Genomic DNA, 17,618 nt, shown 5'->3' on the forward strand with positions numbered 1-17,618 from the left:
AGGTAGGAAGACTCCGGTGCACATCACTTGCATGCTAAAGCAAGTAGAAAAGGTTAATTCCTATAAATTGACAAACATTTTCTAAAATAATAAAACAGAATTTCTATGTTATTCCTGAACGTAATAGTTTTTTCACAATGAAGTAATATAGTTAACCTCAAACTGCCATACATTTGGCGAATCTACCGTTTTTAAATAACGTCTTTCTTGAATTGACCAGCCGTTCACGAACATCATGGCGACGACCGTGAATAGTGGAAATGCCCCTGTGTCGGACACACAATCCTCAACCTCGGCTGATCCGCGCTACGAAGGCTCAACATTTCAGTACAGCATGCTCCTGGAGCACCTCATCGGGGAGAAGAGGCCGATTAAAGATCTGAATCCGACCGTTATGGGAGGTCTTCCCAATCCCATGAAAACCGACGACCAGAAGATGATCGAACGGGGAATGGAGAGCTGTGCCTTCAAGGCGGTGTTGGCATGTGTTGGAGGTTAGCTAGTCTTTCACTACTGTCGACGATATTACAATTGCAACTTGCTTGGTGCATTTCTTTTTCGGGGGTGTGTAGCTGCCTGACATAACGATCCCATGGTGACCGTTGATTGCAGCTAGCTACAGCAGTTTCTCTCCATGCACACAGTTGTTCCAAATTATTTATCTTTATTGTGTTGGTATCTTACTGATGATATGAACCACTCAATCGCCCTTGACGTCTCTCTGTGATGTTGTTCATTTTCACTATAACAGTACTATGCCCATATTTGCTGTAGCTAACACAATCTAACACAATCTTGTGACACTGTGTTTTCCCCACAGGATTTGTTCTTGGGGGAGCGTTTGGTGTGTTCACGGCTGGCATAGATACCAATGTGGGATTTGACCCCAAAGACCCCATGAGAACACCTACTGCCAGAGAAGTCCTTAAAGACATGGGCCAGAGGGGAATGTCCTACGCCAAAAACTTTGCAGTCATTGGAGCAATGTTCTCCTGCACAGAGTGCATCATTGAATCGGTAGGTTGTCTGACGTTTCTTTTTCTGCATGAAAACAGAAAATAATATTGTAATGAAACTGGCAGGGAGCAGGTCTCGAACCCTCAACCTTCTAGCCCGAAGTCCAGCGCACTATCAACTGTGCCGCAAAAGCATGCTTGTGCGGCAGAGTCGATATTAGCGCTTATAAACCCAGAGTCATTACACTACTCCATCCTTTCAAAGAGCGCGTCCTCGCGCTAGCTTGAGAATCAACGTCTTATCGGAACGCACTCACCGGCCAAGCACACGCACTGTCGTGGATGCAAAGTCCGATCACTTCTGACACTAATGTAATGAGGCGGCATGAGGCAGGTCTCGAACCCTCAACCTTCTAGCCCGGAGTCCAGCACGCTATCGACTGTGCCGCAAAAGCATGCTCGTGCGGCAGAGTCGATATCCATGCTTATAAACCCAGGGTCGTTACACTATGCTAACTAAGAGAGTAGTCTGATTAGTGGAACTAAAGATATATATTGAGACTTAGCACTAGGTCCATCCTTATTCTGGCAAATGTGTCAATTCATCCCAAGCATGAGACAGCCTGTAATGTTTGGACAACTTTATGGTTACATAATATTATGTTCCACAAATTACAACGTTAATCTTCTAGGCTAATGGCTGATGAAATTCATACCGTGATTATGTAATCATTGTTTGAGAAATACCAAAGAGAATTTGAAAACTCTGGAACTACTGTGCTGTGTATTTGTCGTCAGTCTCATACTGCCCCCTTGTGGTCTGTATTGTATGTTACAGCACAGGGGAAAGTCAGACTGGAAGAATGCTGTCTACAGTGGTTGTGTTACTGGGGGAGCAATAGGATTTCGTGGTGAGTTATCTACTTAATGTAAGTTCAAATGTCCCATGCATTAATATCACTGACTAATTGTTGAACGATAATTGGTTTGAAGCTGTGATTGTGTCCTTTCTTATAGCTGGGGCGAAGGCTGGAGTACTGGGATGTGGAGGTTTCGCTGCCTTCTCTGCTGCCATTGAGTACTATCTCCGGTGAAAACAAGGGGGCCTTCGTTACCTCTGTGGAATATGGTTGAGGTGACTGTCCCTCTGGGCCAGTAACATACTTTATACCTAATGGAATGAAACACGTCCCAGAGAACACTGCTCTGCAGATGGCGCATCTGATCATGAGTATTATTACAGTTGGACAATTCCATCCTGGTCTTCATCAATCACATTTATTTATAAAGCCCTTCTTACATCAGCTGATGTCACAAAGTGCTGTACAGAAACCCAGCCTAAAACGCAGATGTAGAAGCACGGTGGCTAGGAAAAACTCCCTAGAAAGGAACCTAGAGGAACCAGGCTATGAGGGGTGGCCAGTCCTCTTCTGGCTGTGCCAGGTGGAGATTATAACAGAACATGGCCAAGATGTTCATAGATGACCAGCAGGGTCAAATAATAATAATCACATTGGTTGTAGAGGGTGCAACAGATCTGCACCCCAGGAGTAAATTACCTTTTGTTGACTGTATACTGGGCATGCTGGCTTTTCCTTTATCGAAGTTAAACTTCGTCATTGAGATGAAACTGTCGGTTTTAGATGAGAGCTGGCTATTCTCTCCTTTAGTTGTGGGTAAAATACAGCCTGGTGACATTAAGTCAAAAGTTTGAGTCCAGGTCAATGGGTGTGTTTGAGTGTTAAGGCAACAAACACTAAATGTGCCATTGTTTATAAAAGTTTTTTTTGTCAAATAAACATCTGCATCCTCCAACACCCATATTACACTCAAACTGAAATCGTGTGTACATTATACAATCAGTGAGTCATGTATTTGTATATTTACTGTACACATGAATTGTGGAAAATTTGTTTAATGTCTTTGACCCATGCAAAGGTGACCAAACAAATCTACAATGCAGGTGATGGATGCAGAAACCTATACTCCAAACTTTGACCTTTGTAAAGTTCATGAGTCAGACAATTTCTAAGCTCCAGAATGCAACACACTTACTTTGAAAGGCGTTGACTTGACAAAAGTTAGCCGCTCTAATGCAACTAATTGTTTTATAGTCTTGGACTCAAACAGCCTTACTGTAAAAGCAACATTTACAGTTAACTGAAACAAGTCACCGGTGTAAATTGTTTATTTAAAGTAATTGAGCAATGCATTACATGACTGGACGTGCCCACCCAGATAAGATCTACAGATGTTTAAAATTCATTAATGGTGAATAATATGAACTCAGAGTTGTGGGTTCGATGCGTCATTTAATTGCAGGACTGGTTATCAATTAAAACACTGCTAATTGCTCCTGTAGTTTTGTATTCATTTTTCAATTCTAATGATTTGTTTGGTAACTGCATGCTTAATAGATTCGGAATACTTAAGATTGCAGTGCAAAAAATTGAGTTTGGACAGTACTGATAAAATGATAATGAATGTCACTTCCCAACTATCACAAAGTGCAGTATGCTGCACCAAACCAAACAAAAACACAAGTACCAAAACAATTATTACTTGCAATAAAAGTTAAAGACAACTTCATTTTGGTACACTTATTTTACTAAAAAAAAGTTTACATCAATATTTATCCTTGTTAATACAGTATACTCATTGTTCTCAAAGGAAGTAAAATACATATTTTCTTTTAAATCTTATCAAATAGGACTCATCAAACAGTGCTTATTTTAAGATGTCTCAGGCTTGATAGCAGAAAGGTTGGATTTGTACAGCATTGATGGAGATTGCTGGTGCAACAACCTACCTTTGTCACCCAGCCTGATATGATTGACAAGCTGAACATGCAATGAGGGCATTACACTACAAACATCATCCCAAAGATTATAACTGGTGTCATTGGACACTTGGAACAGGCTTGCAATGTAATGACGAAAAAAAAGCTAATGTTCAAAAATGTGTTACATTTTTCCATAACCCTCATCTCACAGATTGATGATATCTCTCTTTAAAGAGTGGTTCAGAATAAACTCAGATTTTACACTGTGTTGCTGTGATCATTTCAGTACAGCTCAGCCAACCGTGGCTGTGAATAAGAATAAGCTAAAAAAAAAAAAAAACACACTACTTGAAAAAACTTCAAACAGACTCCTTGGCGCAATTCTCTAATTGTACTGGACTGCACACGTAATATATTTATTTATAAATAATAGGGGCAAATTTGGCCAAGACTCAGACAGAGGGAGGGCTGTGCTCTCTTGTCTTTGCACATGGAGAGAAAATCTGACAGTGACCATTCACTGACATGGCTTTACTGGCGGCTTGCAAGCTCAGTCCTCAGCTCCTGGCTTTAACACACACACGCTCCCACGCGGTTCTACATACACACAGAGCCCTCCTCCGCCACATGCACAAAGCCAGAGAGAAACAAAGGAACTATTGAACAAATAATATTTATAAAATATGTAAATGCAATTCTTGGAATGCCTCTGGAGAAAAAAAGAGAAATGGAGTCAGTAACAAACCAGACCCTGACCTTTAACCCCTCACTGATAGAGGTCCCAGAATGGTGGCTGTCTGTGGGGTTACTGTGGGCCAGAGGTCTGCTGCTCCCTCCACACCTGCACTTCACCAGATGGATGTACTGCACACTAACATGACACTAGAAGACGTGACTATGGGATCCAGGAGGAGCACCATGTCTCCTCTTCCCCCACGTCTGACTCCATCTCTCAGCGGGGGCTGTCCAGTTTTAAAAAGGGAGCTGGGTGGTATGGGGGTGGGGGATTTGCTGTTGAGTCTTTCCCTCTGGACCCCCAAGGGATTAAACGTCAGTGGAAAAGTAGAGTGTGTTCCGCTTCAGCTCAGCGAAGGAGATGGGAGGATGCTGCAGGTAGTACAGCAACACCTGGACCTGAGATGGGGAGAGAGAAATAAGGAGCTTAAGCCTAAAATCAATTGTGTTTCGTTCAAATACCACTTATCATAGTTCTAACCAAAAAAGGACTAGGATATGGCACATACATAAAGCCATGTGACTACACATTCTGTACATGACTCAGTATGTGACGAAGCATCTCTCCATGATATCTGAGTATCTGCATACTCATCTATCCACTAAACATATGGAGATTTAATAAGTCACTGCACAACAGTTGTCGCTGTCTTTACAGTTAATGATGACATATAGCACTCTATTGTTAGCATTGGTGCCTTTATTGTGATTTACAGGCGTCACTGTTTATATACGCCCTAGAATAAGTCATTTGTGAACAGGAAGCGGTTTCTCTCTCTCAGCACCGGGCAGAGCTCCAAGTAGGGCTTCCTAAATATAAATACAGCTGGGAGGCCAGACCTGGCTGACACGGGTAAAACACACACAACCCACTAAACTACGTTGGAGTACACACACACACAGATGTATGTAGATTCACACACACACACCCGCTTACCTTCTCACAAGCAAATGCACATGCACACACACACAGATGTACGCACCCAAGTCACACTGACCTGCGCCATGACGTCGTGTGACCAGATGTCAGAGGCCAGTGTGATGTGTCCCTTGGTGACCTCTGACTCAGAGGGTCTGAGCAGGGTGGGGCCAAACACTGTGCCCAGGTTGTGGAGGGACATCTTGTTAATGGGCTCCTTGTCAGCAACTCTGGAACACAAAACAGACAGATAGACCAGTCAGACTACAGCGATCACAGGGACAGATCAGTATTAGTTCTTTTTCTAGTCATGTGACATGTTTGCTGGTCTTGCCATGTTACTATGATGACTCATTTTCCCGTAGCAATGACCGTCAGTGCAGCACAATACATTTCTTCTACAAGGACCATTGAATTTCTGAACTAAGTTACCATCTGCTATAAATGTTCTTCATGGGAACTGCAAAGCCATTCATGTCACACTTGTAATTCACCAGAGCGTCCAGCGGGTATCCTTAGCGTGTTTATGAGAGCATTCTGTGTACATTCTGCTGACTGACTGCAGAGTGCACTTTCTGCACTGATGGATGTTAAAGAGCTGTACTGGGATCAGGCCACCATAATGGCTACATGGAGCAGTAGGGTTGTATTCTGACCCTGCGCTAGCCCTGTAAACTGACCTCAGGCCTGCCCATAGGTAGAAATCTGATTAATATCTATGCACCTTCCTGCTTGCCTGCCAAACTCTGACATCCATTTATATTGCAGCATCTTCACACACACTATAAAACTCCTCTACTGGGGATACACACCGCTCTAAGCTTTCTTTTCTCATTTTTCAATCTCACTGCAAGGATTAACTGAACACCAACTTCTGGGAGGAGGCGTGAGTGAAGTAATGTGTGACTGAAATTGGCAAGCAGCACTACGCATTACACTTGGTCTTAGTTCCCTCTAGTTCCCGTTATATAGCTAGAGGAGAATGATATACTCTCTGACTTAACACATTTTTCAGTCTCATTTGTCATTGTAAAATGTGATGAATTAGTGCCTCTAGGGCATATCAGATGGCTGATTGAGGACCCTTTAAATGTAGAATGTGTTTGTTTTCTATGACTGTTTTGTATCTCTGCTTTGCTTTTCATATCATATTGATGTGTATATTGTTGTAATTACACAGCCAAGCTGTAAGAGACCTTGGTCTCAACATGACTGCCTGTTCAAATAAAAGTGAAATAAAACCATTGTCTGCCCTGCAGTAGGAAACCATAACAAACACATAAACCTGATCTTTTCAAAGTCTGGTGGTGAAAACTATTACTTTACTCAGAGTATGAATAAGTCCCCACACAGGCCATTACTACTGTAGCTGATGACAGATGTGGGTGATCGCAGGAGACCCATAAGTGTTTCCTAAGTGTTCCTGCCAATGCTAGTGGTTACCAGTCTGTGGTTGTGCCCTCCTCTACCATGCCCTTTTAATTGAAGGCAGTTTTAACAGGGATGTCATCACATGTGGTTACACACTGCCTTTCCAGACTGGCACATGTTTGGCCAACTGAGACCATCACAGCTATATTCAAAGACAAAATAGTAGTAGAGAAGTCATTTTAGCAGTAGGGAAGTAATTTTTCATTGACATAAATGCGTCCTTCCAACTGGACCATAACTCCTCAGTCTAGCTCCTTAACCTCACCACTAACGGGTTGGCTTAAAAGGGCCAGTGCATACTTGTCGTCTCTCCAGGGCCTGGCATTCGTATGCTCTGTTAACCACACAATGTCTGGCCTGAACACTGATGACTTTTCCCTCTGTCCTCTGTCTTATTGGGGCAGTCAGTCAGTGGCTAATGAGCGTTGTGCGGTCACAGTAGCAGGAGCACAGCTCATGACCGCAGGCAGAGTGCAGCTGAACGTGAAGCTCTCCAGAACACAGTTTTATAGCAGGCTTAAAGAACCACTCGCACATGTACCGTACTCTTGCCAGAACTCCTCCAATGTCCGATCTGAACGTATTAGGCTGCCAGTTAATATGGCCCAACTGTCAACAGTAATAGTTACTAGCCTTTATGGTAGATTATGTGTGTGTGTACCTCTTGAGATGCTCCAGCAGGCTGAGGAAGGTAATGAGGTTAGGGTCAGGCAGAGAGCGCAGCAGGTGCATCATGCAGTTCTCCTTGGCTGCAGGGTCTGACAGAGCTGTAGAGAAGAGGAGGAGGAAGAGAGGGGAAAGAGGAGAAGAACAGAAGATAATTTAAGAATTACCCCTCTACGGGGGAATATGAACCATCATTTCAATGTTGTGGTCTCAATAAAAAAACAAGGAATAACTCCCCTATAACTGACTATTGAGATGCATCCTAATTGTATTGGTATGGTCTGGGTCAGAGGTCGTACCTATGCCCTCCATGAAGGCTGGGTACAGGCGGTCAGTGAGCAGGGGCTCTGGCAGCTCACGGAAGTACAGCTTCAGAGTCCCTGCAATGGCGTTGATGTCCATATCATTCAACATCACCAGGATGTCTTTGCTATCTGTGGAGGGGAGAGAGGGAGGGGGAGAGAGAGAAAACAAAAGCACACACACACATGAGCTCAAGGGAAGAGCATCAGCCTCAACCAAACGACTACTTCATTTCCAGACTGATCATTCTGGCTCCAGAGATGACATAACAAGCAACAACACTGTTTAAAAACCAAACCACCAGTGATCTCAGCTCAGTGAGCCATGGTTTGGTCTAGGGGCCGTGACAGAGACATGGGTTGCATGCCAAATGACACCCATTTCCATATACAGTGCACAACTTTTGACAATAGGGGGACCTTCAGCCTGGCTGTAAAGAGCCATAGGGCTCTGGTCAAAAGCAATGAAATATAGAAGTAATAGGGTGCCATTTGGGATGCACCCTGGGACTCCCAGGGAGGACAACACACAGCTGACAGCTGCTGCTCCCCAGACCTGTGCTCTTCCTGCCCTTTCCCACAACTCGCTCTGTTAATAGCCAGGCTGAAGACCCTCTGCCATGGGCCTGCTAGCCTGACCCCGGCACACCGTACAACATGGAGGATGGGAGGAGAGGAACGACAGGAGGAGACTTGTGTTGATAATGTAGGGTCTGGAGTTATTTCTGATAATGTAACCTGACCAGGAAAAACTCATGGCCCTAGTTATAGCTTATATACACTGAGTATAGCAAACAATAGGAACACCTTCCTAATATTGACTTGCACCCCCACCCCCCCTTTTGCCCTCAGAACAGCCTTAATTCGTTGGGCCATGGACTCTACAATTACATGTTTTGTCTTGCCCTTTCACCCTCTGAATGGGACACATACACAATCCATGTCTCAATTGTATTAATGCTTAAAAATCCTTCTTTAACCTGTCTCCTCCCCTTCATCTACACTGATTGAAGTGGATTTAACAGGTGACATCAATAAGGGATCAGGACGTTCACCTGGATTCACCTAGTCCGTCTATGTCATGGAAAGAGCAGGTGTCCTTAATGTTTTCTATACTCAGTTCATAGGCCCAGAGTTATGCCTGGTCAGGTCCCATGGCCAAGACAAACTCCTGGTTCTATTGATGAAGACAGGTGTATTTTACAGTATTGGTAGTATGAGTGTTTCTTACTGGTGTCGAATGCTGCTTTGAGGGCCTGGATGTCAGTGGCCACCCCGGAGATCCTGTAGATTCCCACCTCGTCGATCCCCCTCTTCTCCACCTCCTCAATGCACTGGCGGACTATGTAAGGCACCTTGGAGCGCTCGCGCCTGTTGGGGGACAAACCCAACACTCATCAGAATTGATATTACAGAACGGCCCCTTTCAAATAAAGTTAAAGCTAATCGTAGCAATCAAACAAACTGTACAGAAAGATTATAGAGAGGGGTTTATCCTGAAGTTATGAAGTTTAAACTACACATAGTGACATACAGTGCGCCTTCAGAAAGTATTCACACCCCTTGACTTTTTCCACGTTTTGTTGATTTGCAAGGTAGGATTAAAATTGATTAAATTCTAACATTTGTAAAACATGAAAAATAAAACACAATTTTATCTCGATTACATAAGTATTCAATCCCAAGTCAACACGTTAGAATGACCTTAGGCAGCAATTCAAGCTCTGTCAAGTTGATTGTTGATCATTGCTAGACAGCCATTTAAGTCTTGCCATAGAATTTCAAGCCAAATTAAGTAAAAACTAACCACACCACTCATTCATTCATCTAGTCTTCGTAAGCAACTCCAGTGTATATTTGGCCTTATGTTTTAGGTTATTGTCCTGCTCTATTGCGTTTATTTTTATCCTTAAAACCTCCCTAGTCATTGCCGATGACAAGCATATCTATAACATGATGCAGTCACCACCATGCTTAAAAATATGAAAAGTGGTATTCAGTGATGTGTTGAGTAAGATTTGCCCCAAACATAAGGCTTTGTATTCAGGACATAAAGTTAAGTTCTAATCCAATTTATTTGCAGTTTTATTTTAATGCTTTATTGCAAACAGGATGCATATTTTGGAATATTTTTATTCTGTACAGGCTTCTTTCTTTTCACTCTGCCATTTAGGTTAGTATTGTGGAGTAACTAATGTTGTTGATCCATCCTCAGTTTTCTCCTACACACCAATTAAACTCTAACCGGCCTCATGGTGAAATTCCTGAGCGATTTCCTTCCTCTCCGGCAACTGAGTCAGGAAAGATGCCTGTATCATTGTAGTGATACACCATGTAAAGTATAATTAATAACATCACCATGCTGAAAGTGATATTCAATGTCTGTTAATATATTTTTCTTAAACGTCATCTACCAATAGGTGCCCTTCTTTGCGAGGCATTGGTCTTTGTGGTTGAATCTGTGTTTGAAATTAACTGCTTGACTGAGGGACCTTACAGATAATTGTATGTGTGGGGTACAAAGATGAGGAAGTCATTAAAATGAATCATGTTAAACACTATTATTGCACACATGCAACTTACGTGACTTGTTAAGCAAATTTTTACTCCTGAACTTATTTAGCCTTGCTATAACAAAGGGGTTCAATACTTATTGACTCAAGACATTTCAGCTTTTAATTTTTAATACATTTGTAGAAATGTCAAAAAACATAATTCCACTTTGACATTATGGGGTATTGTGTGTAGGCCAGTGACACAAATTGAAATTGAATTGAATCCATTTTCAACTCAGGCTGTAACACAACAAAATATGTAACAGGTCAAAGGGTGTGAATACTTTCTGAAGGCACTGTAGATTGTTCATTAGTTTATTATGAGAGAAATTCAACATGGCTTACTTTGTCACAATACTGATTTTGACCCCGAACACCCCACTCTGTTTTTTGGAGGGCGTTCTCTTCAGACTCAAGTCCCGACTAGTAAACTTCATGGAGAACTCCACCTTGATCTGTGGGAAACAATACATACAAAGTGTCAAACAATCTGCATTATTTTATGTTCTTATTTGACAGGGATTATGTACCGTGAACATTGCAGCAGCTTTTAGTGACACAGTTCATCTGCAGTCCCTAATTTAAAATGAGTTTAAAATACACAGCTTCCAAGTGCTTTCTTTTTTATCATTTCACAACATCCAGGAGTTTAAGAAGATCCAGAGTGGTTAGATGTTTACAGCTGTTTAAAAACACTGTGTTGCAGAGAAATCAGAGTTGGCCAAGCTCGTAAAGATAAAATAGCATTGTCTCTGGCGAACTATAACAAGCTACATTATAATATCCACACACTAAGCCCTGACAAGTCATCTTCTATTGATGGGGTTGAATGGGAAAATGACTAACCGGACCAGGAATGGAATTAGGAAATCAAGGGCTGGTTTCCTGGACATAGATGAAGCCTAGTTCTAGATTAAAAAGCATGTTCAGTGGAGATTCAACATTGAAAGAGCTTCTTAGTCCAAGAAAAGGCTTGATCTGGGTCTGGCAAACTGACCCCAAAGGTTCCTGGTGTCCCTTACCCCATTCATCTCTATGACGTCCACGTGCCAGTTCTTGGACTGCACCGTCTGGGGGTCCAGCTGAAATACACAGAGAAAGAACATGATTAAGTTTCCTTCGTTATATTCTCTGCCCATGCCATAATCGATGCATAACCTCATAGGAGACTGAGAGAAGGTATGACCAGAGCAGTGAGTGTTCAAATATACATACAGTATCATGGACACAATCACATGGACCCTCACAGAACACACTCCTTGTATCCTAAATGTACAACTGCACTCTATCAGAGACACTAAAGCCTTATTTCTGGCATGGTGCCTGTGTGATGTGTTCTTCTTGTGTTAACTTAATCTGACTGTCACTACACCACAGTACCTAGCCAGCTCTCGGAGTACCTAGGGTTCACTGCACTGGAGGAATTAGTCTGCTTATTAGGACACAAACATGAAGACATCCATGTTATGTTAACTTCGACTACGTTTTGTGTTGTACTTGTTCTTCTATAACCACACCCCTGGACCTAGCCAGCTCTGGACCTCTGCCTACCCAGGGTTCACTGCTCTCTCGCGCTCTCTTTCAAGCACCTGTCCCATATGTGTCCCTCCCGTCATGCTCTGGTGAGGTTCTGAGGAGCTCCTTTAAAGTCCAGCCAAGAGAACAAAGAGGCCACGTTACAGTTTGTTTTCCAAGAAAAGACTCTCCCTTCAACATGGGCTGGAGGAGGGGGGCTATTTTCTGACTGCTGCTACGTGGAGAGAAAATAAGACCCCGTTTTCCTTTTGCCTCCTCAATGGAAATTCCCAGACTGGCCTGTCTATATTTAAATAACCAAAAATCCCTGGGAACTTCAGATTCAACTGCAGTTTTTCTTTTCTCCTCCATATAAAATGTACAGGATGCTGACATCTGATAAAGTTAAATGGGCTTTGCCCCATGTGTAGATGGAGCAGTGGTGCACGCTGGGTAATGTGTGTGTGTATGTTTAGACTGAGAGGAACCTCTGTAGCCTAGCCAGCCTGAGGGTTCTGTGTGGGTCTGTCCCTACCTAATGACATTGATCATCTCTGCATTAAAACACACACTATTTCCTCTTTCATGCATCATGAAACAGTCCATTCACCCCACCAGTCCTCTACTGGGCTAACTAACTAATTTTCCCTCCTTTCACTAATGTGAACAAGAATCACATTGATTGAGATGAAAATACACCACACAAGAAAGCCCCCTTTTTCAAATTAAATCAGTAAATCACAAATATAGGCTAACACACAACAATGGAAGCACTGCTGCTGCCCTTTCCGTTCACTACCCTTTTATTGATATTGCTAGTGCCCAGTTTCATTTTGTTCCTGTTAGTTCTTGTAAGCTGAACTGTCATCTGGTTGTGGGCCAAGTTCTTTGTACCTCTGCTGAAATGCTTGTGGGTAGAGACAGGGCAGTGTGTTCTTTAAGAAAGTGAGACAGGGACAGGGGTTGTGTTTTTCCCATTTACGTATGGCTGTCTCTAGGGGTAAGCAGTGGCCATGAAAATGACTGCCTCACACGCTTCAGCCTGCTCAGTAGCAGAGGCAGAGCTGGGCAGTTTTCTCATGCTGCCTTGGGAGAATAGAGCTCTGACATGATGTATGATGAGAAGCAAACCCCAGAGACATCCGCCTGAATTTAAAATGGATTACATTTTGATTTTGTGCCACTGATCTACACACAACACAATGTCAGAGTGGAATTTTGTTTATAGACATTTTTACAAATTAATTAAAAGCTGAAATGTCTTGAGTCAATAAGTATTCAACCCCCTTTGTTATGGCAAGCCTAAATACATTCAGGAGTAAAAATGTGCTTAACAATTCACATAAGAAGTTGCATGTACTCACTCTGTGTGCAATAATAGTGATTACATGATTTTTGAATGAGTACCCCATCGCTGTACCCCACACATACAATTATTTGTAATTCGAGTAGCGAATTTCAAGCATAGATTCAACCACAAAGACTAGAGGTTTTCCAATGCCTCGAAAAGAAGGGCACCTATTGGTAGATTAAAAAAAGCAGACATTGACTATCTCTTTGAGCATGGTGAAGTTATTAATTACACTTTGGATGGTGTATCAATACACCCAGTTACTACAAAGATACAGGCGTCCTTCCTAACACAAAGCATTATGTTTAGGGCAAATCCGACAACATCCCTGAGTACCACTCTTCATATTTTCAAGAACGGTGGTGGCTGCATCATGTTAAGGTATAAAATAAACGTAATAGAGCTAAGCACAGGCAAAATCCTAGAGGAAAACTTGGTTCAGTCTGCTTTCAAACAGATACTGGGAGACAAATTCACCTTAAAGCAGGACAATAACCTATAAACACAAGGCCAAATATACACTGAAGTTGCTTACCAAGGGTTTGGGCTTTTAACAAGGTTGCCCTAATCATGGCTATGGGGTCCTCACTACTGTACCGTAATCCCCCCAAATCAATCCCTAAAAACTTCATGCAGTACCTCTCCCCTCTCTCAATTACAGTCTACGGCTCTACGCACTTCTCAATAGACATAAAAAATGTGTCAAATTGGGTTATACAAATACGAAGAGCCTAACTACTATGGCTGACCCTGTAAAACAACACATTTCACTGCACCTATCTGGTGTGTGTGACAATAAAACATATTTTAAAAATCTTATGCAGCCGAGCAGAGCGCAGTCAAGCGCACCCATTTCCCCTCAATCACTCCACCGTTCACCTCTAATACTCTGCTGCTTTATTCAAAACTCCAGGAACAACTTCTGCCCCAATTCATCAGTTTTCCTTTCCTTGCCTGGGAAGGAGAGACAAACCAAAGTGCCACTGATTCAGTACGGTGCTACACTATATTCTCAACCTACCACACAGGATGGATAGACGGGGACAAGATAGATAGGTTGCTTTGGAAAGAATGATCTCCACAACATGACTTGGGGTTATGCCCATCTGGCTAGTAAAACAACAGGAGATGAGAAAAAAATAAGTTGTTGTCTTGAGTGAAACCAATCAGAGGGAAGACTATATGAGGTGAAGCATGGACAAAGACAGAAAGGGGACAGGTCCTCAAAGTATTTTTTATTCCAAATCCAAGAGATGAATCACAAAGCCAAATCCTCTCTCTCCAGAGAATCCTTGAAACATATTATTAGCCTGTGTTTGTAGAAGAAAGACAGGCTGGTGAAACACAGGCTGGTGGAAGGATATGGGATATTAAAATCAGTAAATCACAAATATAGGAAATCCTAAACCAAACAATGGTTCCAATTAGGACCTTGTCACTCCTCCAGAGGTCAAAGCCTCCTTTATGCTGCCTAAAACACCGTGACTGACTGGGGAGAGGATCATAATACATGATGTAGGTCAGATGATACTGTATCAATGCATATCCACACTGACTACACTGTAAAATCAGCTTTCATGTGGAACAGAACATACTGCATATAGAAAAACAGAAGAGGAAAAACGTTCCATGAATTATGTGAGTGTGAGTTCGAGTGGACGAGTAGCAATGAGGTGTGTTCCTTTTAGCCAGCATGATGCTCTGTTTTGTGGGAACACACTGTTCTCTGAGCGACCCCTAGGCTCTGAGGGCCGACTCTCCTGGTGTGTGTGTGTGTGTGTGTGTGTGTGTGTGTGTGTGTGTGTGTGTCTGTTGCAATGCTATTTCAGTGGGCTGGGGACATGGTGATCTGGCTGTGGATCGGGGGGCTCAGCTGGGGAAGTTAGTGGTCCCTCCCTATCTCAGCACAGCCAGTACAGAGCACCTGGTTGAGAGACCTAGCTAGACATCACCAGCACACACACACACGGAGTTAATATGACAAGCGAGAGGGGGAAAGAATTGATACATGGAAAGTCAGTGGATGAGAAGAGAGCCACTCAGGTTACTGTGATGTCACCTCTCTTCTATGTATAGTGTGGTATAGACCAGTGGACATGTGACTGACACTTGTTCTAAGGTGCATCCACTGAGTATACATCAAACATAGATGTGCAGAAAGGCAGGCAAAACACAAACAGTACACACACATACTGTACCGCACATGGTGAGAAGCCCTTCTACTGATCCCACTGCTGTTGCCAACGGGGGACAGAGCACAGCCCAGGCAGGGTTGAAGTAGTTTGAAAAACAGATGCCGAGGTCCCTCTGGAGATGTTCCTATTCTAAATCCATCTCGTACTGAACTCTCCACAACCCCCCTGAGGATACTGTGGTATAATGTATTTACAACACAGCCAGTCTTCCATCACCATAACCCAGGTACCTGCTTCTCACATAGGACATAAAATGACAGATCTAGATTTTGGTCAAAGAAATTGGTTTATGAATGATGCATGTAAAAAAACCTGTCATGGCTTCCGTTCTGAGGAAGGAAAACAACCTCTAGGATGTATGTGCAACTTCAAAGCACTGGAAGTTTTCAAAACTTGACAATATTGTAAGTGAACAATGCCATCAGGGAAGAAAAGTGTGCACTCTGATTCCACAGACGCTTGCCATAGTCCTTAATTAATCCATTGTTAGATTAACAGGGAATTATTTTTTTTGTTTGTATTTTGGCAGCAATATTTAAAGCAGAACTTAATTATGATGAAGTATGAACTTTTGATACGGCAAATTCATTAATTCCTCTTAATATTTTCTTTGTGCTTTGCTACTTTCCTTGTACCTCTCACTTTCTGTTCACTGGGAGATTACATTTAAATATTCATTCTGTGACTGACTGTTCTGTTTTAAATGAACAATAAGCAGCAATGTTCCCATCTGGTTTAATTAGAAACTAACTAGCTCAACTACATGGGCCGTGGGTTTCATTTGATTAAAAACAGCAACCTAGGGATTGTTTTTTTGTTTATTAAGACCTCTACAAACAAGACCATCATTATTTTTTCTGCTGACAGATTATATTACCGGCCTGATGATTGTAAACAAAAACAAAGCAATATGAGTTGACAATATTGAGTCTAAAATTAGCTGCAGATGAACATAAGAGTGAATATACATAACATAGCCATGTAAAATGTTAACATCACTCTACTTATTAATAATATGATGCTTTGGTAAACAGCTGCTGATGTCATTATAGACAAGTGAAATGTAAGGCCTTTTGACTCGGTTGTCATGAGCTTCCTGACAAGACTTCCTGGTTTGAGCCCAACCAGCACGCGTTCTCAGCAGGCAGAGAGTTATGATTGGCCAAGGACCAGCCCAAGCATCCTATCACAACCCCTAAGGGCAACGTGTCTCAGGCATACAGTATAAGATCCAACTTCATAAACATCATACAACATAATGGCATCTGCTTTAAGACAAGGCTTACACAACAGCATGTTCCTGCCTGCAGCACGCACGACTAACACTGATGATTTACAGGCAGTACAGGAGAGGGTGACCTCTGATAATCACCAGCAGGGACACTAATGTTCTCACAGTTCTGTTCTGTACACTACAGCGTGTGGTCCCATGCAGGCCAGCCTCACAGTAGCCTGGACAAAGAGGAAGAGAAAGAGGGTATGTTGAGTCCTTGGGCTTCCTTATGTCAAACCCGAGAGTAAAATACATGTAAGCAGCTGACTTCCAATGATAGGCTGTTACCACAACTTATCTCTTTTATCTTCTGTTAACTCAATCACATGTAGAAGGGTTTTCCAATCGCATTATCAAACACATTATCAATCCCTTGATGACCTTCCTTTGGTCTTGGATGGAAAGTTTAAATGTTTTATTAGTCCATAATGTAGCTGTAATTACAGTATTTACAGTGATAATATGGGTCATCCAAAAAAGTGCTTGTGTATAGGTCATTTATAGGCAGGTAGATAAACAGCATTTGGAAACACCATTGATACCGTATGAGGGGGTCTTTTGTTTCACTTTCATTCCTCTAGTCCAGCCGAATGCTAACACTCTTTGTGTAGGTACAGTAGCAGGGGTTGGAACCGGTTCAAGGAACAGAACCGAGGAGCAAAAACAGAACCGGGAACGAAACTTCTCTGGTGTTCCGGAACAGAACCGTTATTTTAAATTCTTGAGAACCGGTTTCTAATGCCTCTGTTGATTTCATGTGTTAAAAAAAATGAATGAAAAGGAACTATATGAACCGTTACTTTTTTGGTTCGAACCGGTTCAGAACTTTATTATACGGCCTCCCGGGTGGCGCAGTGGTCTAGGGCACTGCATCGCAGTGCTAGCTGCGCCACCAGAGTCTCTGGGTTCGCGCCCAGGCTCTGTCGCAGCCGGCCACG

General features: G+C 42.5%; 2 protein-coding genes across 3 annotated transcripts in view; one reads left to right on the forward strand and one right to left on the reverse strand.

Moving 5' to 3' along the window:
* Positions 1-216: 216 nt before the first annotated feature.
* On the forward strand, positions 217-2,322 carry LOC120056515 (mitochondrial import inner membrane translocase subunit Tim22-like). Of its 2 annotated transcripts, none has more exons than XM_039004694.1 (4): positions 217-494; positions 821-1,017; positions 1,795-1,885; positions 1,974-2,322. In XM_039004694.1, the coding sequence occupies exons 1-3, from the start codon at positions 236-238 to the stop codon at positions 1,882-1,884; spliced, it is 546 nt and encodes a 181-aa protein (XP_038860622.1). In that variant the 5' UTR covers positions 217-235; the 3' UTR covers position 1,885; positions 1,974-2,322. The 2 variants fall into 2 exon arrangements, with proteins under 2 accessions (XP_038860622.1, XP_038860621.1); XM_039004693.1 differs by having other exon boundaries at positions 1,795-1,867.
* Positions 2,323-2,764: 442 nt separating this feature from the next.
* The window catches only part of LOC120057059 (active breakpoint cluster region-related protein-like), a 244,721-nt gene continuing 229,867 nt past the window's right edge, over positions 2,765-17,618 (reverse strand). Inside the window, exons 17-23 of the mRNA XM_039005441.1 lie at positions 11,369-11,428; positions 10,692-10,801; positions 9,023-9,162; positions 7,789-7,923; positions 7,485-7,590; positions 5,472-5,622; positions 2,765-4,872 (exon numbers count right to left, since the gene is read on the reverse strand). Coding sequence (XP_038861369.1) covers positions 4,783-4,872; positions 5,472-5,622; positions 7,485-7,590; positions 7,789-7,923; positions 9,023-9,162; positions 10,692-10,801; positions 11,369-11,428 — 792 coding nt within the window. The 3' untranslated portion in view covers positions 2,765-4,782. The remainder of the gene's footprint in view (positions 4,873-5,471; positions 5,623-7,484; positions 7,591-7,788; positions 7,924-9,022; positions 9,163-10,691; positions 10,802-11,368; positions 11,429-17,618) is intronic.

The sequence above is a fragment of the Salvelinus namaycush genome, chromosome 12, assembly GCF_016432855.1.
Source record: "Salvelinus namaycush isolate Seneca chromosome 12, SaNama_1.0, whole genome shotgun sequence".
NCBI lineage: Eukaryota > Metazoa > Chordata > Actinopteri > Salmoniformes > Salmonidae > Salvelinus > Salvelinus namaycush.